Source organism: Fonsecaea nubica (genome assembly GCF_001646965.1).
Source record: "Fonsecaea nubica strain CBS 269.64 chromosome Unknown Scaff66, whole genome shotgun sequence".
NCBI classification, from domain to species: domain Eukaryota; kingdom Fungi; phylum Ascomycota; class Eurotiomycetes; order Chaetothyriales; family Herpotrichiellaceae; genus Fonsecaea; species Fonsecaea nubica.
The window spans coordinates 1,431-23,711 of NW_019173739.1; the positions used below are offsets into that span (position 1 = coordinate 1,431).

Consider the following 22,281-nt stretch of genomic DNA (forward strand, 5'->3'; position numbering starts at 1 on the left):
TTCTTATAACTCCTGATTCAACATATAATTAGTAGATTGCGAGAAGTCAAGCTGGTCCGGAAGAAAGACGTCGTGGACTTTATTTTCGCCCTACCTGGCAGCTATTCCGAGCTTGAAGAACGAAAAGCAAGACGCACTTTGCACAAGGCTCTGCAGATCTCCGGGATTTTTCAGTACTGCCTCTGGGGAACTATTTAGGATTTAGGAGTCCAGTGCCGCAGCGCGTTTTGTCTGGAAGACACATTCCGCTGAAAATATGCAAGACAGGCTTGTGCTAGAGGACAGCTTTCTCTTGCTAGATTGTGGAGGGTACACGGTGGACGCAACAGCGTATGAGGTGGATTGCCTCAAACTAAATCAACGGGATGTCCTAGTACCAATGGAAAGAGTCCCGTGCGGATCAAAGTCACTGAGCGACGGATTCCGCAAGGCACTGGAGCGCCGATTGAATGAACAATCCGGCACTGTTCTTCCCGAGAGCTTGGATGAAGTCGTTGCTGATTTTGAACACGACCAGAAGACGTTCGACATGTTTGACAAGAGTGGCGACGACGCATTTGATAGTATCACTATCCGCTCAACCAACGGTAGCACAACTGTCCATTTCGGGGGTGGTACGAGACATATGCTAAGTTAGCTTTGTAATAAGACGGAGGTACTGGTCAAATGTTCTTTGACACGAGCGAAGGCGCAGGGTTTGGCGGTCGAGGTTGTTATCGTTGTGGGTGGGCTCTCTGACTCCCCAGTGGTGCAAGAGGCACTTGAGAGCATCCTTTTAAAAAGGAAAACTATCCATAAGCGTCCCTTCTTGAAGAAGATGATTTAGAGGCTGAAAGAGTCTAGTCGGATATATAGTACAAAATAAGACGACCGGTTTTTGGGGGACTTCTTTTAGTATGCTACTCGAGTGAGCTCTACAACTAGTATGTAAGTATCATTGCCGTTACTGCCAGCTTGGTGCTTTATCAAAAATGGCGATATGTCCTAGATAGTAGTACACCCACGTGTGAAATCGGTGTCCTGAAGATAGATCGTAAACTTTCGGAAGGCTAGAGCCTCTTGCTCCGCGCAGTGGAGATCTAAACTACTTATAGTAACGCTTGAAATCTTGAGCATGACCAATGAACTTCCAGTGGCTGTAGGATGTAAGATACCACACTGGTCTTACCCCGTCATGACAATTCATTTAAAGTTTATCTCAATTAGGCAATGACAATATTCATAGTCACGTGGCATCAGTCGCTGCCTACGTCTCCATCAGCCTAATCATATAAGAGTCCCAACGTCGTAGTTCACCAAGTGAACTCTCGTGTCAGAATGCCTACAATTACGCTGTATTCTTCTCACAAATAGGATATAACTGTGGCCACAACATCTCAATACTCTTTCGCGCTCTTTCTTAGCCATAATCAGATGAACAGGCCGATAATTGAGCCATGCGCCTCCTCCACTTGAACCTGCAAGACACATTCTGTCCCACCGATGATCTGGATGATGATCCCCATACCATTTCTCGATACACTATCCGCTCTCATACTCGGGACCCGACAATGAGGGAGTAACATTTGACGATATACGGAATGGATCTGCAAGAGATAGGATTGGTTATGCAAAAGTTAAGGGTTTTGCACAGAACAGGCTAGAAAAGATAGAATTGGTCACGTCTGGATCGACTCGTGCTACATCAACAAAGCTAGTGAGACTGAGCTGTCCCGCGCCATTCGGTCGGTGTTACGCTGGTATCAAAACATAGCTAAATGCTACGTGTTTATGGCTGATGTTTCCTCGTCCAAGCGAGACGTGAATGGTGAACCCGGACATTATTGGGAGAAGAGCTTTCGAAGGAGCATATGGTTTATACAGGGCTGGACATTGCAGGAACTCTTTGCACCCTCCACTGTCGAGTTCTTCTCACAAAAGGGTGTCTCACTGGGGTCTGAAGCCCCGCTTGTACAGCTAATACACAAGATCGCTGGAATACTTACCGCAGCCTTATGTGGCAGATCTGTGCTGGACTTCAGTATAGATCAGCATTATGCGTGGGCTCAGCACCGTCAGATAAAGAATTCCGAGGACTAAGTATACTGCCTGTTTGGGATCTTCAATGTTCAGCTACCCGTGCTATACGGAGAAGGACAAGAAAGTGCAGTATGGCAGCTTAAAAAGGAAATAGGAGGTATATCCTTTAGTCCTTTAGCAAGTTCTCCCCTGATGGACCCTATACTAAATCTCAATCAGTCACCCTTGCACAAATCGATAAAGTGATTCAGAATAAATACGATGACGGACGGCTCAAGATCGAGCACTTATCCAGTAAGTCTCTTCCACTGGAATGCCGCTTTGTTAACCTAGGTATCATCAATCATGTTCGCGATATCGATACGAGATTAGCTATTAACAAATCCAATGTAGGTGAGGTGACTGGACTAGTCTCTAGATTCTCTCATGCCGTACGGCTTAAGGTCGAAACTCCTCCCGAGTTACATCAGGTGTCTCTCAGTACACTCTTCGAGCTACGAAAGTAAAATAACGGCGCCCTCTTACGACCAAACTGTGAGCTGATATGGGGTCGAGTAGGGATGGGCAAGACCACATTATATAAGAAGATTGTGCTTGAAGTTTACAAGAATGGCCCTTAGGAAGATCTATACGACCGTGTGATCTGGCTTCCTTTACGCTGAGTGAAGAGGATCGAGAGTCGAACCATCATGGGACTACTCTAGAATGAGTTCTGATGCGCTGGACTCGGAGAGGGGATGTCCGAAACCCTTAATGAGCTAGTCCAAGATGAATGTATACTTTTTCTTCTTGACGGCTTGGAAGGAGTTATCTTTAGCACTCGACTAGGATAGTAGCGAGGAACATGCCTTATATGAACTCCTATCCAGATCACATGTGATCATTACATCACGACTATATAGTACTCGTATACTTAACTATCAACTACCTGACGTCGAACTCGAGACGGTCGGATTTTGCCCACGGCAGATCAAGTAATACTTACAGTAACTCGCAAAAGAGACTAAACCCGCAAACACAACAATCCAGGAGATTCCATCTGTCATCCAAGGGCGTCCACTCATTAGTGGTGTAGCTAGAATTCCCATCCAGTGCGACGTGATTTACTATACCCGGAATGCCAAAGACTTCCCACGTGACTCTCCAACAATGACCAATCTCTTCGTACGATCTCGCAGAGCTTGTGGAAGAACAGTACACTTCGATTAGGAAAAATAGGTCGTGATGGAAGATGAGTCGCAAGAAAGCTGCTGGAACAATGGAGGTGGCCATATCTCAAATAGTTCCTCAAAGTTGAGACGATATTCCTCCAAGAACTGGCATTTCGAGGCCTCTGCGAGGAAGTCACTGAGTTAGTCTCGAGGACACTAAGACCTTGAAGACGTCACAACACATGCCCGGCGACAAGATCATACACCTCACTTTTCTACGTGCCTAGGGCATTTCTGTGGACATTGATGACCACACCTTTCATTTTATCCATCAAACCTTCTAGGAGTTCTATGCAGCACAGTACTCGGTGTCCCGCTGGACGTCGAACAAGGCACTATCGCTATGGAGTGGGACAGTGCCTAGTCAATTATCAGATCAGCTATCTGATTCTATCACACCGGAGGATTTTTCTAAGTTCGAGAAAATATGTTGACCGCTACAACATCTACTGGCGATTTATCGTCGGTCTACTTTGGACTAGGCGAAGTAAAGAACATCTTTACCGTTTTCTTAGTATACTTGAAAGTGAGCTAATACACCTTCTTAGAGTAGCGTACTAGTCACTAGTATAATTAGATATATCGCCTTAGGTTACGTGACATTCTAGCCTAATTAGGCCTAGTGTTGTGTCACGTGACTAATTAGTGATATAAGTAGCGTTCCTAATCATAGAATATTAATACTTAAGGTATATTACTAAATTAGGTTTAGCGCCTTGGGTCACGTGATGATATACTAACCTATTTAGGCCTAGTACTATATTATATATCTAGGTAGTGAGATAAGTAGTATTCCTACTTACTAATGTTAATTAGAATCCACTAGTTAAAGGATTTTAATCATCTTCTATAAACACTACTTATATAAGTACTGCTACCTAACCCTAGTAGATAGATTTCTTTTAATAAATTTCCTATAGTTGAATAGTAATACCTATATGGTTTCGATACTATTATATGTCTATCTACCTAGACCTATCTAGGTAACCGTCTGAGATCTTAAAATAAAAAGGTTATAATAACTTATAGGGATCATTAACTTAAATGTAAAAGCCTTATTAAATCTATCTATCTAGGAGAGAAGGGAGTGGCCCTATATAGGTAATAAGTGGAGATAATAGAAGATAGAAAAAATTCCTTAAACCACTATTAGTAAGTAATGACGTAATTAATGATATAAGCGATGATGTCACCTAGTACTGGGCCTATTTAGGCGACTAGTACCCTATTGATCACGTGATATAGGAGCTAAACTTAATTAGGTAATTCACATAATTCTTAATATTTTATAAAGGCTATAGCCCTAAAGCTTAGCGTTAATCTTTAAGAGCCTCTCGTTATCCGTCGTCTACTACTATAGTTAGTTTTAGCGATCGTTAGTGATACGCCGCTACTTAGCGGCGTCAATCTCTAGCTCACGCGCGTAATCTTAGAGCTACTAGGTAGTGACCACCTACTCACGGATAACCTATATAAGCTTACTACGCTTATTCTATAGTATAGTAACCTAGTACTATAGGCTCTCAATAATATTCTTACAGTAGTCAACCTTATACGAGACCGTCTCTAGGGCCACCTAGGACTCTTCCTAACGCTCTTCTTAGCCTCTATATTACGTTAGAATCCTTTCTAAAGCCCCTCCTTCTCCTATACCTCTATCTCCTACTCCCTAATCTTAATCTTAAGGCGCTCGATCTCCTACTATATCTATTCCTAAGTAGTTACTACCTAATTAGCCTTAGCCTTAGCCTTAGTCCGGATTTCTTTAGCCTTATTCTTAGCTATAGCCCTCTTTTTCTTAGTATTTATCTTAATTTAGACCTTTTCCTCTTCTATATCTACTGTCTTACTATTAAGCAGATCACGGGCGCTAGTTAATTTCTTCTACATTACCCTACTCACTATAAGCTTACTCTTACTTAACGTAAGTTTATACTTAAGGTTAAACCTACACTATATAGCGGCGACTATATTAGCCTAGGTCGTAATAGGCTCCTTTAGTAGATCTATAGTCTTTAACACCTCCTCGCCTATCTTCTATTAGATAAACTACTAGGGTTTAGCTAGATTCTTCTAAAGAAACTAGAACTACTCGCCCTTAGAGGCTAGCTAGTTCTAGTAGTGACTCTCTATATATATAGATATATCCTAGGATATAGCTATACTACTAGCTAAGTTCTACTTAACGAAGGTAGTATATCTATATATCCCCTTAAGGTCTTAATTATAGACGCCTACTATCTACTATATATATATTCTACCTAGAGGAGTATATTACTATACTAGGTCTATAGCTCTACTAACTAAGTATATAGTTAATTATACCTCACCCTTAGTCTATTATTATCCTAGCTAGTAGCCTTAGTACTCTATCCTATCTCTTCTATCTCTTACTTAAGTATCTTATTCTTCTAGTTAATAGTAGTAGTAGTACTCATCCCTTATTAATCTAATCCTAAAGTATATCCTTTTTCCTTTAGGTAGCGTTAACCTAGGCTTATAGCCCTTTAATCTAATAATTAAGGGTAAGTACTAACTAGTTAGTGATTATAATATAAGCCTAAAGCTTATCATTTTCGTAGGTAACTTACTATAAAATATATTATATATAAGAGTTTAGAAAGAGTTCTATAACTAGCTAGCTAACCTAGTAATAAGGAGGATAAATCTAAGGAGAGAGAAGAAGGAATAACGTCCCCTCTCTCTCTTCTTATATTATACGCTCCTCTATACGGGATACTTAATATCTTCCTCTTTCTCCCTTATTCTTCCTCTTCCGTATATACCTTAGGTTCCCCTTATCTTTATCTCTCTTCCTTACCTTCCCTTACGTACGATATCTTAGTTACTAGAATCTAGTATCTCTTATACTATAGTTACTTCGTCTAATTAAGAGGCGTATTTTACCTATATAATATATAGGCGAATTTAGCTAATTAGAAAGTAGTATTAGTCCTAGCGTAGGTCTTAGCGCTAGTTCGTTAGAACTAAGCCTTCTCCTAGGTTTAACCTATCATATATACTATTCCTAGTTATCTATTTAGGATATACCTTATAAGTATATAGTTATACTTATTACCCTTTTATAGTTATACTCTCTTATAGCTAACTTATAATACCTACTTTACTATGCTATTCTAAAGTTACTTAACTACTTATACCTTAAGTTATCTTAACCTAGCTTATATAATAAAGGAACTATAACTAAGGAAGTTTAGTACTATTAAGCTATATAGGAAGTAGCTCTAATAGTATAGTAGGTATTATAACTACTATCTATCTCCTTAATAATCACTAGGACGGATATAGCTAGGACTAGTAAGAGTAATATTAAGGGCGAGAGTAGATAATACTATTTATAATGAAAAGCTAATTATAGCGTAAGGAGAAGGCTAACTTTTACTAGTATTCTATTAAGAGTCACTTCATATATGAGGTACTATAAGTAAACCCTAAGTAGGTTACTTAGTGATATAGTAGTAGGATAGATAGCGAAGATAAAACTAAGTATATAGTATATAGAACTATATATAAAGTATATAATTAAGAGAAACTTAATTCTTTATCAACGAAGTTAATTAATAAAGAGAGAACTATAGAAAGTATAGAGACTATATAGTAAAGGAACTTTATATAGCTCTCTTTAGCTCTACTTAGCCTTCAGAGTATAATAGAGCTAGTTATATATAGCTATCCCTACTTAAGGCTATATATACTTATTTCGTATATCATTACTATTTCTTAGTGTACTTTCCTCCCCCTTCCTTTAGTAGACCTTTCTCTAGCTTATTTATAATATATTCGAAGGTATATATAGGTACTAGTAGGTGTATTTTATAATTAAAGTTTATAAAGTTAAAGATGAAAGTGTATTAGGATTTACAATAGGAAAGTATAGGAGAGTGGAGGGCTAGCTCCTTATAGGGGTACTCTTTTTTTTTAATCTATCCTAGGAGCGTTAGGCTAAGTCGGAGAGTAGTTTACTACTCCTATATCTAGTGACTAATAGAAAGTAGCTCGCCCTTAGGGGTGTAGTTATATTTTATATAAGTATATAGGATAAATAAGGTGTCGTAAGTATTATAAGTTACTTCACACGTAAGGTATTACTAGTGAACCTAGTAAGGTTTACTTAGTAATATAGTAGTAGGATAGAATAGCTAAGGTAAAACTAAGAGTATAGTATATAAACTATATATAAAGTGTATAACTAAGAGAAACTTAATTATTTATACATAAAGTTAGCTACGAAGGAGAGATAACTATAGAAAGTATAGAAACTATATAGTTAAGGAGATTTATACGGCTCCCCCTAGCTCTACTTAGCCTTAAGAGCCTAATAGAGTACCTAGCTCTCCCTAGATCTATTTAGGCTTAGGAGCCTAATAGAGCTAGTTACGTATAGTTCTACACTCTAGTACTATTCCTTAGTACTGACTATATATACTCTCCTTTTATACCGTTACTCTCCTTAGTACTCCTTCTACCTTAGGCCTTCTCGCGGCCCCCCTTTAGCCTATTTATAATAGTAAGGTATTAAGGTATCTAAGGTATTAGAGATTAGTACACGCCTAAGTAGGTTTTTTCTCCTTAGTATATAGGTAGGTAGGTACTATAGGGTATATAGGGTATATTATATGACTTATTATATTATATTCCTAAAAGAAGTAGAGGCTTCTTAACTATAGTCTCTACTAGTTAGTAGCTTTACCTATACTCACTATCCCTATATAATTAGCTCCTACTTAGTATATATACATATATAATATTTCGTACTACTTTTACTTACTAACCTTCCTATACTAGATAAAGTCTAGTTTATCTAAGATAAAGAAATAACTAGTACTACCTAGTTAGTCTAGTTAGTTTACCATTTATAGTGTATAGTATACGTAACTATACCGCGAGGTTAAGTTAATCTATATATATATGGATACCAAGTAGACATTCATTCAGTTAATAAGGAGCATAGAGGGGGCGCGTACGCGTAGCTAATGAAACGCGTTAGGTATACCTAACGGTCCCTATAGTGGCTGATTGTGAAACTAGGTCGGGGCGAGATAATATCTTTCTATAGGGCATTCCCGCCTACATTAGTAAGACGGTAACTAAAAATAAGGCGCACGCTGTACACCCTAAAGCTACTGATACGACGAAAGTGATGTATGCCGCGTTCGCGAGGTAACCGGATTATACTCGAGGCTAAAATTAGGTATACTAAGGATTATTATTCCGATTGGTCGCCTAACCGTCTGGAGACCACCTAATATCTATGACGACATTCTGAAGGGCGCTAAAGTATACTATAGTATTGCTCCGTTAAAGGCACTAGTCCCACTAGACTGAATGTATTTATCAGGAATACCTTATTAGAGATAGGTAGTACTCAGCGATAGATAGATTCCGTGGTAATAAGTATCCCTTTACGTAGAGTAGTGACGAGACTCGAAACATGAGAAAAGGATACTTCTCGGGTGCGAGAAGTATACTTTTCTCTTCCGGTGAGTATACGGCCTAAAGTAGTTTAGACTGGCTTAGGTTAGTTCCGAGCTATTCAACCCCTTTTCCTGAAGGCCGCGTAGGAGGGTGCTTCCCCCCTCTGAGTAGCGTGCTCCTCGCTCTGTTTGTGATATTTACTCGAGGGGAGAGCCCTATCTTACTAGTGTATGTCAACCCACGCAGGGAGTAAACATAGAATAATAGAAGGTATTCGACACCTTACTAGTCAGCAGTCCCGCTAGTCGGCAGCCCTAGTGAAACCCGTCGATATCTCAACATTTTCCAACAAATGAGTGCTCTTTGCCGTCCAACAGCAGTTCTCCTTTAGACACGGCGGCCTCCTCACTCTTCATATACTCCTCCGCATCGCACGACCCTACGCGTTACGTAATGTATGATATTACACCGATCCCTGCTGTCTATATCCATACCTTACTGGTGGTTATATAGTCGCGTCGGCGTTCCGTCGTGATTGGGTGATTGCTTAGTAAGACGCGACGAAGTCGAGGAGAGGCTGGGGAGGCGGAGAACTAATCGATCTATACAGAAACATAGGTGGCACAGCAACAGGGGTGGCTTCGGCGACCTACCTGTCACTGCTTGGCACGGCGTCTTCTACCGTCCTTCTTGGCTTCGATTCCGCGAGGTCCGAAGACCGGTTAAAACGCAGAACACGAGAAAAGAAAGGAGAACGCTGAGAGAACAAACAGGAAGAAGCTTACGGTAAGGGAAGGTAGTCGATGACCTACTGTCTAGTTTCACTAGGACTACCCGACTGACTGACTCAGGAAGAAGAGATAACCACTATAGCCTTCCTCCGAAGGTAAGAAATATACTCGCCTAAGAAGCTCTCGATCTGTAAGAGAAGTATCGTATAATACTTTCGAGAAGAGATATCTAGAGAGACACGTGATACCTACATAGGTGTTTAGTATCTGACAGAATTTTTAGCTAGTAGGATATACATTCGTTAAAAAAGATGAAAAATGGAAGGGGAAAAAAGAGAAATATCCTAACGATACATAATGCATATACATTCCGGCCTTCCGAGGTAGGGATATTGGGCTAAGGATTATAAAAGTCCCCGAAAACCCCACTAAGTCATGGTAATACCTAGCCTACTCCCGGAATTTCCTAGTAGTTTTAGCGGTTCCTAGTAAACTTACTTAATATCTTAGCGATATCTAGCTATTCTAGTAGGTTCTAACATCTAAAAGGATAAGCGTAACTCCTTATAGAAGAATAGTAAGCCTTACTTATAGGGTAAGAGTAGTTCCTTTTTGTAGGGTATAAGTAGCTCCTATAGACCCCGGTCGAGTTCAGCCTTACGAGTTCCGAAAGGCCTCATTAGGTAGAAACGAGTTCTAGCTCTATAGTTCGAAGAGCCTTACAAATTTCTAATTAATATTAGTAAGTAAGAACAGTACTTACCTTACCTTTTAGTTACGTAATATAATACTAGGCCTAAATAGGCTAGTATATCACGTCACCTAAGGCACTAAACTAAATTAGGTAGGAGGCCTTAAGTGGTAATATTCTAAATATTAATAATATCGTTAACAAAGCCTACTAATATAGTCTGGAGACTCTCGTTATTTAATATTATTAAGTCTATAGTGTAGAATATTAAGATTTAGGTTAATAGCCTAATCAGGCTTGGCGCCTTTATCACGTGATTAGTAGAGTCCTAGTTGCCTGAATAGACCTAGTACTAGGCGACGTCATCGCTTACGTCATAGTTATGTCATTACTACGTCATAGTTATGTCATCGTCACGTGATCGTTTACTAATAGCGATTCGAGGGATTTTTTCTATCTTCTATTATCGCCACTTATTATCTATAGAAGGGCACACTCTCTCTCAGATAGATAGATCTAACAAGACTTCCACAACCTAAGTTATGAACCTAACGATCGCTACTAACCTTTCTAACATATAGTTAAGAGGTAGAGTATTAGAGAGCTTAAAAAATTCTAGAGAATACTCTTAGTTATAAGTTAAAGAGTAGAATTGATTAATCTTCCTTTTCTTATATCTATTTATTTATCTAGAAGTAGATAATAAGTTTTAACTAGTTCTAATCGTCTTCTAGCGTTTATAATCTTAAGAGGTTTTCTGCTTATATTAAGAAGATTATTATTCTATAGATCTTTATGAAAATATAATTAACTTTATTTAGTTTCCTAATAATAACTATAATGACTTATTTCTACTCTTTAGAGTAATATTTTAGTTATAGTATAACTATAAATAGTAGAACGAGATATAGAATAAGGTAGGTTATAATAGCCTAAATAATAGAGTTTAGGATTTAATCTAGTCTAGAACCTTTTCTACTTATACACTTTTATATTACGAAGTAAAAATTGTCCAGGTTTCAAGTCTTCCCGCACTTGGCGATTTTATATTGGGGAATTTCAACTACCTTGCTGCCTAAGGTGGGCGTAACTCAGCTACCACGATTCTACCTCGGGCGTATATTTTTCTGATATCGTGCCTTACGAGTTTCTTACAAGACGTCGCGGCCGCCCGCATTATTTTCTTTTCCTTTTTCTGCCAACTCCGTGTTCTACTAACTCTCGCAAAAGGATCTCCTCCATCGGGGTACTATGTGACCCACCGATTTCAGTCATTCACAAAAGAGTCTCTTCGATCTCGATACTGTCCGGCTAGTTAATTCTAGTCATTCGCGAAAGAATCTCCTCCATCTTGTCATTAAGGGGCCAATTCATTGCAGCCGTTTCGCAGATGCCTCTTCCATAGCACGGCTCCGGACAACAGACGGTGGCGACATGTTTGCACGCTGGCGGCCCGCCACGGGTACCGGGGTACCCCCCCACCTCGAAGTATATCTACTCCGAAGAAGCATATCTAAACCGAAGCCCAAGTCCCTGCTCCGCTTTTATTATCTTCAAGGCCTCTGATAGGCTAGATTAAAGGCTTCTGATAGGCTCAAACCTTATGGGTTGGCTCGACCAATAGGACAATGGCCCTTACTCCAACAATACTCGACGCGGTGATTGGCCGACCCCTACTCCAATAATAGTCGACGCGATTATTGGCCGCGAAGCCATGTAAAGGGAGGGGACAGAGATCCTACGATACTATCGATTCTCGAAGGATAGAGAGGAGCATGTGCGGTTTTTTCCAGTCCACGTCATGTCTTTTTCCAAAGTAAGCTGAGTAGGATGCTTTAGCCGTCTTGTCTCCCCACCCTTCTTTATCCTGATTCTTCTTCTTTAGCAATTACGTAGAGCGTACCATTGGTCGTTCCCATCATGTTCCCGTAACTGGCCTTTGCATTTCTATCGACCCTCGAAAGATCGGGAATCGACCTGCACGCTATTTGAACCTTTCACCGCATCTCGGGCCATCAGTGAGGCGATCAGGAAGTGACGGGTTGGACACAGGCGAGAGATCTGTGACAACCATCGCCCATTCGCTAGAGGGATATATGAAACGGAGGAAAGGAGCAGCCTTTCTCTTCACCTCGACAGCCGAGCTGGAAATTTTCCTGAAAATGGCCTTTGACCTCTGCAAGCGCTATCGCGCGCTCATGCTCATGGAGGAGGGGGACATCTTCCTCTCCAAGCGGGCCGAACTCTCTCGAGTACAACGCCATGGTGAGCGTGTTCCTGCGCCTGCTGAACGACTTCCCCGGCCTGCTCAGCGTAACTACGAACCGTTACCACACTTTTGATCTCGCTGTGAAGATCAGGGTCAGCCTGGCAGTCAAATACGTCGCGTTGGAACACGACCACAGCCGTGAATTGTGGCGCAGACAGCTCGTCGAACAGGAGTGCGGCGAGCAGATCACAGATGACCACTTGGATACGCCGGCCAAGCATGATCTCAACGGGCGACAGGTAATGTGGACCCTTCTCCTGACAGCTGACACTTGAGTGGCGGAAGCGACCAACTTATAATGCCTGTCCAGATTGTGCACATTCTGGGTGTAGCCACTGCTGTGGCTCAATTCGAAAATGGAGAGCTAGTCATGTCCCACATCGAGGTCGCGATCAAGGCCTCTGAGGATGAAGCCGAGGAGGGTAAACATGAAGATCAGTACTAGGAGTTTTACGTGGGTGTGGGTGATGGCAAGAAATTTATCCCGGTCCAAACCACTATTATGATAATGAATAATGGCCCTAGTAAGGGGGTGTCTGCGCCCCAGGTTGCAACGACCCAGGTTACAACGATCGTCCCCACAATCAGTCTCAGGATGAGGCCGGCCTACCAGCGGTGGCAGAGGAGGCAGACTAGACTCCGCTAGAACAGGCAAACAGTCCTGCGGCAGATATGGCCGCCGAACTGTTGTTGGCGATGGAGGAGCCGAAGGAGGAGCCGCAGTGATGTTTTCATTTGCACCAGGCTGGATTCTGCGGCAGGACGTGTCGGACACACTTTCCTGTCGATTTCTGTATCCCTTTTATGCAGGAAACATCTGGACAGGGAGGGGAGAATAGTTTGTCAAATCACAGATGGACCAGGTACACGTACCGAAGATAGTCAAAATGAACTAATAATATTATTTCTTTACCACGGCGCGCCGGATGTGACATGTCACAGGCAGGCGGCGCAAGGGTCTGTCTCAGCCCCGTGACTGTTTTTCCGAAGCGAGCTGGCCCCTCCTCCAATTGACCCATCGTAATCCTAGCCTCTCGTTCATGTCCGTCGCTGAATCCAGCATGCCGAGTCCGAGCTGCTGCCTCCGCAGAAGCGCGAGGCCTCCATCTCCCAACCAACGTCGCGCATCCCTAGCCGCGTTGATGCACCTCTCGCTAGATGTGGTAATGCATGTCAGGGCCTGTGCGGCCGCTAGGCTAGTAGCAGAGCAGAACGGGCTTACTGACAAGGATAACGCTACACAGATGATATAAAGGACGATTTCACTTCAGCCGAAGGACGGACATCAGCCGTAGCACTCGACATGATAATTCGACGAACCGAATCGCGTGCGGTCAGCGGAGAACACGCCCCTTTTAACATGTGGGTATCCACGGTTTGTTGACGGACAATTCTTCTGGGCAGTCGCGGACGGACGCGAGACCGATTTTTAGGTCCACGTATATCTCGCGCGGGGTAGTTCAGACTAGGGTCGCCGTCCGGGCCGGGGGAGCTCAAGCTGGGGAGCGGGAGCGACAGGGAGGCTGGGGCCGTACTAGCGCCCTCGTGCTCTGCGAGGGCTGTGCCGTGCGGGCTCTACTGGCACCCAAGGTGCTGGCCCGAAAGCTTGGGCAATAACATCGGCAGAGCGTTGTGGGTGCGGTGCTGCTTCAGGACAGCCGAAATTGCGTCTCCGGCATCTGTGTAGGTTTCTACAGCTGTGTACGCGCTCAATGGTGCTGCTGTGGACGCGTCTAGTGGTGCTGTTGTCTCCCTACGCTGTGGTGCTACTGTCTCTATGCTCACTGGCGCTGCTGGCTTCGTGCTCAGTGGTGCTGCTGTAATCGTTTTCTTTGGTGGAGCGAATTTCCCGACTTGCGGTGGGGCAAAATTGCCCATGGGTGGAAGTTTCGGGCTTCTCCCAGACCTCCACAGTTCTGCTTTCGGAAGGCTGGTCGGGTATTATGACCTTCCTCCTCTTCGGCGAAGGACGAAGGCTCTGCGCCGGTAGGTGGATCTGTAGTGAGAGCGAAGCGTTGCCACCGGGTGCCTGGACCGGATTTGCCTTCCTCTTCTTCGGCGAAGGACCAAGGCTGTGCGCTGGAAAATGAAGTTTTAATGAGAATTTAGGAGGGTGGACCCCGGACGCCCGGGTGGGCTTTTCCATCTTCTTTTCCCTGGAGAGTTGATGCCTGGCTCCGGAAGACTGTCTCCCAAGGGGCTTGGAGGTTCGGCGTTGGAAGTCTGGACGGGCATTGTCTTCCTCCTCTTTCTTGGAAGACCTTGGCCGGTTCCCTCGAGAAGGCGCTCTAAGTCGCCAAAGTTCCGCTTCGCCGTCGCAGCGGCACCAGCGCTCAGAATGCCCCTTCAAGACACGATCCTCTACGCGGGCCGCTGTTGTCTGCTTCTCAGGTTCTACCAGCTTCTTCTTCTTGCAAGGCTCGTACAGGCAGTCTTGGTTTTTGTTCCCCCAGAACTCGTCGCCGTAGCTAATGGTCATCTCCTCGCCCTCGGCGTGATAGTGGCGGTTAACAACCTTACCAACACATTTTTCTCCCATGACCTGAAGCTCCGCGTTGGGATCGCAGCTGCGGTTTATGAGATGCGGAGGATCCGTCAACAGGCTCGTACGAGATAAACTTGTCTTGTCGAGAACGCTGAAGTCCTTCTTTCTCTTCGCCAGCTTCTGGATCTCCTCCTCGGTCAGGGGAACGCGCCTATCGAAGAGGTTATCGATTGTCTCACCCTTTGAGATGTGTCACGTCGCGATGACGCAGGCTTCCCCCCTTGGATAGGTATTTCGTCGTACTGCCGACTCGGAACGCGTTTCCTGGCAAGCTAGCCTTCAAGTAGGCCGGTAGAAGGGCCTTGAAAGCCTTTTGTTGTCTTCCATGGCCGGCTTTCTTATCATGGAAGCCCCTCAAGCCTCGAGACGCAAGGAGCTCATGCAGCACTAGTTCCTTTTATCATGGTATTATCGAAAATCGTCGATAACAGCCCTGATCTTCGTTGAATCCGGCTTCCATTGTTCAATGTTATGAACACCATATTTGAGGCTTTACACTGGAGAACACTCGGGGTTTCCCTCGAGCGAGATTGTCAACAATAGAGCAGCAAGTGTAGAAATTAACTCACATTGTCAATGAATACTTCGGTGAGGATATCCACAGTGCGAAGAGCTAGATTGGTCGTAAGATCTGGTGTCCAAGTCTTCGTGACCGAACGCGGGCCTGTCAACAGCGTGTCACGATCCAGAGAACTCAAAGACGAGTCGGACGCATCACAAACAGCTAGCTGTTCTTCCAGGACCACTATTCACGGCAACGGCTAGTGGGCTGGGATCGCGTCAGGCAATCGATAGCTGCACGCCGAACATGTATGAGCATTGCCATCCGGGAAAATAAAGGCAGGAAAATAAAGGCAGGTGTGGGAAAGGCTGCGGCAGGGTCTTTATACTTCCCGAGACAAGGCTGTGTCTTGCGGCGGACCATTCCGCCTCAAGGCCTCGGGACATGGCGCGCTTCTGCCTTTCAAACAAAGAAGGCAACAAAGTGCTCATACGCATGGGGGGTGTAGGGGAGGGAGGTGGTTGGGGTTTGAATTTGGATGATGATTTTGAACCTCATTGGCTCCAGCTTGTGACATTGAACCTGATTGGCTTCTTGACCGAGCCGACATTTTGCCGAAGTCGAGATACTGCTGGCGCCACAGCAGAGCCGCATAGGGCTATCACGTGACCTTCACGGCTCCCACGTGATCTCAGGGACCTTTTTCAACCCCCCCCCCCTGCCTTGTGCTGTAGTAACATTTCGTTCCCGTCATGTGGTCATGCTCATGTCAGGTCTTCTCCACTGCTGTTTCGTGATAGCTTCCTCTTCATCAGTAAGTCAGATATGGGATAGTTCGAGTATCAAGTGAGGCCGTAGGGCAGTGGGCCCGCGGTCGTCGGGCAGTCGAGGCAGTTGGGTCGGTGATGTGTTGGTTCTCGGATGCACGTACCACCCTCGGCGATCCCCTTGTGCCACCCAATTCGCCGAACTCTCTCGGCGTACGGAGTACGCAGCCTATACAGATCAAAACACCCACTGGCTCATAAGACATTCCAACCCCCCCCCCCAACTTTCTTTCGTTCTCTGTCGTCTAATTTGCCCACCGTTTCCTACCCACGTTTCTTACGCGTCGTTTCTAGGCCGTGTTTTCGTATTCTTTAATCCTCGCTCCCTTGCACTACCGCTCGTTTCTAGATCCTACATTCTTTTGAATGGAGTACTAAGTCTCTCATCGGCGGCCGAACTCTCTTTCGTAAACCTACTTGATCAGAACCAGGATCGAAGCGGCCAATTCAGTCCCCTGACTCCGCTGGAGGAGTTTGGTGCCTGGTGGGAGGTAGGAACGGAGGGCCTGGAAATCAATCATGGCGACGGCGAGTGTAAGATATTTTTCAGCAAAACGTTTGAGCGCAAATCCAAAGATGACGTCCATACCATGGTGTTTGAATACAAAAACTTCTTACTCGAAGAAGCGGCTTTTGGCCTCGAATTCGCGGGGTTTGACTTCGTGACGGCGACTGGACTACCACTCTACCCTGGCACGTACAGCAAGCATGATGGCGAGGTCGAACCATATTTCTTTCCAAATCTCATTGCATACACGGCCGGAGAGCCCCAACCTCAAGTCCCTCTCGGCCTCGACTCCATCCCAGTCTCTCCAAGCGACATGGAGATGAACCACGGAGGCACCGCTCGCAAGACCGAAGATACGTCAGCGAGTGCGAGCACGAGTGCGAAGCCGAACCATTGCTACTTCCAATTTTCGGTGCGTACGAATCCGGAGAGCCCGAACCCGTAGATTTTTCCAGCCCCGATTCCGCCTCATTCTCTCCGGAGACAAGAAAGAGAAAGCACTTTTGCGATTTCGAGGTTGGATGAGCTCCCCAATACAATAGCGTTCTACATTAATATCACTACCATGTCACTAGCTCTGAAAACACCCTTACCCAAAGTGGTAGTGGAAGACACTGCGATGGAAGGGCGACGAGCAAGGGAATGGCCATCCCCTTTCCTCATCTCGCTACGTTTAGGAACAGCGCCCTCATCGCAGCCACTGACATGGCTAACGCCAGTGACCCTGCAGCGACCGCCCTGGCCACCTTAAGAACTTCCAACGAGAAAATAACATATACCGCACTGTCGGAATCGAGTCAAGTACCTTTGTCGACATTGTGGCATCGAAATCATGGACGGCAGTCGAGGAAACAAGCGGCCGCCCATAAGCAGTATCACACCCCCTGCAAAGAAAAGGGCCCTCGTCGACTATCTCCTTCGAGCCGCCGAACGAGGCTTCCCCATTCCCCTCAAACTCCTACTTCTTTTGGCACATGTCATCGCCCGTCCGCGCTCCTCTCCATCCTCGATCCCGGCAGCCGATGTCGAGCTGGAATCTCCACGCAAGAACTGGCTTCGAGGCTTCCGTTCCCGCCACCCGGAAATCGCAGCAAAGAAACCAAGGCCTCTGGAATGGGCGCGAAATGACATAGAGGGAGCTGCATAACCCGACCATCCTGCCCGAGAACGTCTATAACATGGATGAGACGGGTATAATGTTCGGTGTCCTAAAGTCTTAAAAGTTTTTCGTCAAAAGCCATAACTCGAGAAAGGATAGAGGAACGTGTCACGGACCTGGTCCCTTAGCACTAGTGCCACCTGGGACTGATCTCTTTGCACGTTGATCACGTGCCACTTGAGATATTGTTCACACAACAGAACCTCAGCCTTTTTAGATAGTCCTTCGTACTGCAATTTCAATCAGTTCATTGCCTGTTGAGGCTGTTCGCATCGATTAGATCTGCGACCGTGATAGAACGGGAGTAAATCGGACGTTAGTGACCGCGGCGGAATGCATCTCGGCAGATGGGAGGTCCCTTTCTCCATTAATCATCTGGTCTTCATCCACCAGTCGCAGTGCTTGGACCACCGACCTAACCCCGGAGTAGTATTTTGCAGGCTCGCCTAGTGCCTAGACAAACCGTGACACTGTATTGGATTGGTATCGTCGCGTGTTTGATCCCCAGACCAAGGTACGGGCCAATGGCCGACCGCGAATCCTGATCAATGACGGTTTAGGACCCCACGAGTCCCTCGAAGTGTTGCAGTTTTGTCATGAGAACAACATCATTCTGTGTCGACTTCCGTCTCATACTTCTCACAAGCTGCAACCCTACGGTATCAGCGCATTCGAGCCTCTGCAGACGGCTTATCGGGAGCTGGTGGAGAACTTGTTCCGTGGAGGAGTAAACACTATCGGTAACCAACATTTCAGTTTGCTTTACAGCCAAGCTCGCCATACGGCATTCACCACTCGGAACATCAATTCGGGATGGGCTAAAGCTGGACTGACCCTTTCAATCCCGACCGAGTGCTTCGAGTTGTCGAGAAACCACCGGAAGTTGTGGCGAATAATGGCTCCCTAGACACATGTACCAAAACGACGAGCCGCTAAAAACTCCGGTGACCGCCGCAAACCTGGCTTCGTTGCGCCGGATGATGGAGTAGGAAATTCACGGCCTCGATGATGACAGTCGGTATTATTTCCGAAAATTTGCCAATGCTGCTCAAAGGTTTGTGACAGCGCGTGATCTTCTCTCGCAGGAAAACCCAAGACTTGGTCAAGCAAAACAACGGAAAGAAAACCAGAGCCTCGAGCTCTACTCTTGTTGGAAGGGGACAAATTATGAGCCATGAAAACATTTTAGACATGCAGAAGACGCGTCAAGAGCAAGAGACTGGCGGACGCAAACGCGAAAATTGGGGGTCTGGGTCTCGGCACCCGAAAGGAAGTCACTTGTGCCAAGAAACGGAAGACGCGCGGCGCGGAGTCCGGGCGTCGGGGGTGGGGGCTTTCTGTTCGGTGTTTTGGGCGTCAAACCTTTCTCTTGTAAAGCTAAATTACCGTACCGTTGGCGAAGTCCAAGCAAGTCACTGTACTTAGCAAAATCGAGTTCTATTCGAAAATGACTTTCAGCACCCACCAGTCCAAAGAAAGTCGTCATGATGCGGCTTAAAAGTGTGGGCAGAACCACCCTCCCTTCCTTCAAGCGACGCACTCATTACCAGATTTGAGAAGCGCTGCCAAACGGGATGCAAAGTCACAAACCCAGGCCTCCGACTGATGTTCCCCCGTCACATGACGGAGAAGTGGAAACAGGAATGTGCAGGATCGAATCCACGGGTCTGGAAAGTTGTTGTTCCATTTGGCGATTGTGATTGTCCTTCGAGCTCTCGTTGGATTTGCTACATCCTAGGTATCGCGCGATATGTGGATCGCCCGGCGCCGTCTACCGTGGGTGTCATGCTGGATCGAAATGGCCTCTTGTTATCTTTCGGCTCGAAATGCTGGGGGGATGTGGATTTGTCTGAACACGAGGTGCTTCACAATACCAAATAATATGACAGGCATGAGATTCCATTGACATGCCACTATTTTGAGAGCATCGTGATACCTTGCGCGCGCATCGCTAGTATTCCAAAGTTCCCCAGTTGGAACTGGCAAATCTTGACCGCTGGCCATGTGACGGCTAGAATGTCTCCTTGTCATCATCCCAGATGCCAGCATCCCGCATAGCCTCCTGCCAGCCGGGCTCAGCAGTCCTGGCTTTATCCTGGGCCGCCTTTTGCTTTTGAACCAGTGCCTGAACCTCCTGAAAATTCCTGAACCATTCCAGCCTCGAGTCGCGCGTCTCAACCAGTTTCATAATATACGTGTATCGATTGGTGTAAAGGGCATTCATCACACGGCGGGGATCGCTTCTGTATAGTTCGTATGATCGCATCATTTTGATGAGCTCATGCACTAAACGAATCTCGAGTCAGTTACTTTGGGTTCATATCGCACGGCCATATCAACGATAGTCAACAAAGTATGCGGACGTACCGTCCAACTGATTCTTCAGCAGTGGTTTAAGTGATTTCCCGAAGTTGTACGCATCAACGTGAAACACTAGAACGCCATTCTCCTCCCAGTACATGGCAGTCCTCAGAAGATCTTCTTCGATGACCGGCTCGGTGCCGTTTGTTTCGGCCATTATTGAGGTCAGTTTCGGTGTTGAGAGAGTCAATAAAGATTGAGCTGTTGGAGATGGATGCCGCACTCGCCACGAAAGGTGATAATAGAGGCGTGGTGATTGCCTGGAATAGTGGGGCCGAGGACCTTAGTAGAAATTCTCGCGTGGATAATAAAGGAGGAAGAGACGGGAACTTGGGAGAGGAGCCGTTTATGTAGTTGACCACTGCCCGAACAAATCACCACACAGCCTCATGCGCTCCTGGAATTGGGGGCTCTCGTATTGGCGTGGGCATGTTATTGGTTGGCATGTTCTGGTTCGCCAGCATGCCGAAGGTGGCTAAGCCGCCTGGCTGTGCTCCAACAGTCGAATTGGATCAGGACACTTCAACTCTGGACGCACGGGCTACACTACAGAACTGTTCAGCTGTAGAAAACGAAACTTTGGTCCCTCTCTACGTCCTAACAGTGCTCAAAGTGCATTGCTTGGTACCATATTTCTGTCGTCGTAGAGGACGCAACCGCAACACTCGAAGCCACAGATCTTCTGCACGGGCACCGAAGAGCTCTGAGGTCCAGCTTCCGGATCCCATCGTATGACCTACAGTTGCGTCCTGGCCTGGCAATCGCCGATGGGGCTAGCTAGAGTCCGACCAAATTCCACGCCGCATCGGGAGAATCGCTCCAACGGTGTACTGGGAGCAGTCGGTGTGGTCTGTTGGCAAAATTGCTTTAGTCTCCCCTCTCTTAACATTGTTTCGAGGTAAAGTTTCTCTTAGTCACCCACTCTTACTGTACCCTCTTTATGTCTGGTCATCCGGTCTTGAATTGTTGGGAGAGAAGGGGTCGATAGTAGCGAGGGACATGCAGTATAAACATCAGGTGAGGTGAAACCATAAATCCAAAGTGCCGTCAATGTGCGTGGGTTGGAACACAATGCTGGAACAATCTGTTTGTAATCGTCTTCACATGAATGAGACTAAGTGGACGCTGGATCCTAGGAGGATACACTAATTCGCAGGCTTCGATTTTGATAGGTATCTTGAGGTACTTCACGCAGAGTTGTCAGCGCATCAGTGTTCGAATTGAGAGTATCTTTAACATGGGTTCCGATAGAGCAACGAGAAAAGAGCAGAGTTCTCCAGACTAAGTCACAGCTTAGTGCTGTACATTTTGAGGATCTCACTGCTTTGAAGGTCCGAATCCAAGACCACTTTGACCGCTCGGAAGACTGTTTTTGGGTGGTCATAGCTCGATACTTCGACATTCGACGTTTGTCGAAAAGGAATTGGTTGAGGTCACCATACTATCTCAAGAGGGAAAATTGTTGAGTTGTTTCGAAGCGCAGGCTGCTGCCAAGAACAATAATGTGATCAACCGGAAATTCGATCAACATGTTTCGCACCAATCAAGCAGGGTGTCACGGTGTGCCAAGCCTTCCCTGGAATCCCACACGTGATCCTGAGAAGTGCCAAGAACGCACACTGTACTCCTACTTATCGCATGCTGGGAGCTGTCTTACCGAAAACTCTCCCAACACTGTGGATAAGTTCTATATTACCTCCTGTAGCTGCCATCTATCAGTTGGCTCGCAACCTATATTCTTATATCTACTGGTGGCCTCTCTGGGAGCCCTAACACAGGGGCATTTGCCCAATCAGGGGAGCACACGCCTCTTTTAAGCGCCCACAGCATGGGACCTAGTTTTTGACGTTTGGCAGATTTTCTGGCTCGACCAGCGACATCGGATTCCTCTGCTCTACGCTTTTTCTGGGCAACCGCAAGGTCATCGACTCATCATAAGCCAACTGGCGTGAGTTTAGGGGCGCCCAAATGTGGCGGGTCTCCGCGCGCTTTACACCGCCACAGCTGAGGCACTCCAAGGCG

At 45.6% G+C, this 22,281-nt stretch overlaps 5 protein-coding genes across 5 annotated transcripts; 3 read left to right on the top strand and 2 right to left on the bottom strand.

Annotated features, from left to right (window-relative positions):
• Positions 1-12,350: 12,350 nt before the first annotated feature.
• AYO20_08398 (hypothetical protein) lies at positions 12,351-12,802 on the top strand (the record flags this gene model as incomplete). Its single annotated transcript, XM_022646675.1, has 2 exons — positions 12,351-12,596; positions 12,668-12,802. The coding sequence occupies 2 exons, from the start codon at positions 12,351-12,353 to the stop codon at positions 12,800-12,802; spliced, it is 381 nt and encodes a 126-aa protein (XP_022497313.1).
• Positions 12,803-14,110: 1,308 nt separating this feature from the next.
• AYO20_08399 (hypothetical protein) lies at positions 14,111-16,752 on the bottom strand (the record flags this gene model as incomplete). Its single annotated transcript, XM_022646676.1, has 2 exons — positions 14,111-15,053; positions 16,649-16,752. 2 exons carry the CDS (start codon positions 16,750-16,752, stop codon positions 14,111-14,113), a joined length of 1,047 nt encoding a protein of 348 aa, XP_022497314.1.
• Positions 16,753-16,821: 69 nt separating this feature from the next.
• Positions 16,822-17,184, top strand: AYO20_08400 (hypothetical protein; the record flags this gene model as incomplete). The annotated part of the gene is made up of 1 exon (XM_022646677.1): positions 16,822-17,184. One exon carries the CDS (start codon positions 16,822-16,824, stop codon positions 17,182-17,184), a length of 363 nt encoding a protein of 120 aa, XP_022497315.1.
• Positions 17,185-17,571: 387 nt separating this feature from the next.
• Positions 17,572-17,886, top strand: AYO20_08401 (hypothetical protein; the record flags this gene model as incomplete). The annotated part of the gene is made up of 1 exon (XM_022646678.1): positions 17,572-17,886. One exon carries the CDS (start codon positions 17,572-17,574, stop codon positions 17,884-17,886), a length of 315 nt encoding a protein of 104 aa, XP_022497316.1.
• A 2,023-nt stretch (positions 17,887-19,909) lies between these two features.
• Positions 19,910-20,416, bottom strand: AYO20_08402 (hypothetical protein; the record flags this gene model as incomplete). Its single annotated transcript, XM_022646679.1, has 2 exons — positions 19,910-20,184; positions 20,266-20,416. The coding sequence occupies 2 exons, from the start codon at positions 20,414-20,416 to the stop codon at positions 19,910-19,912; spliced, it is 426 nt and encodes a 141-aa protein (XP_022497317.1).
• Positions 20,417-22,281: the final 1,865 nt, after the last annotated feature.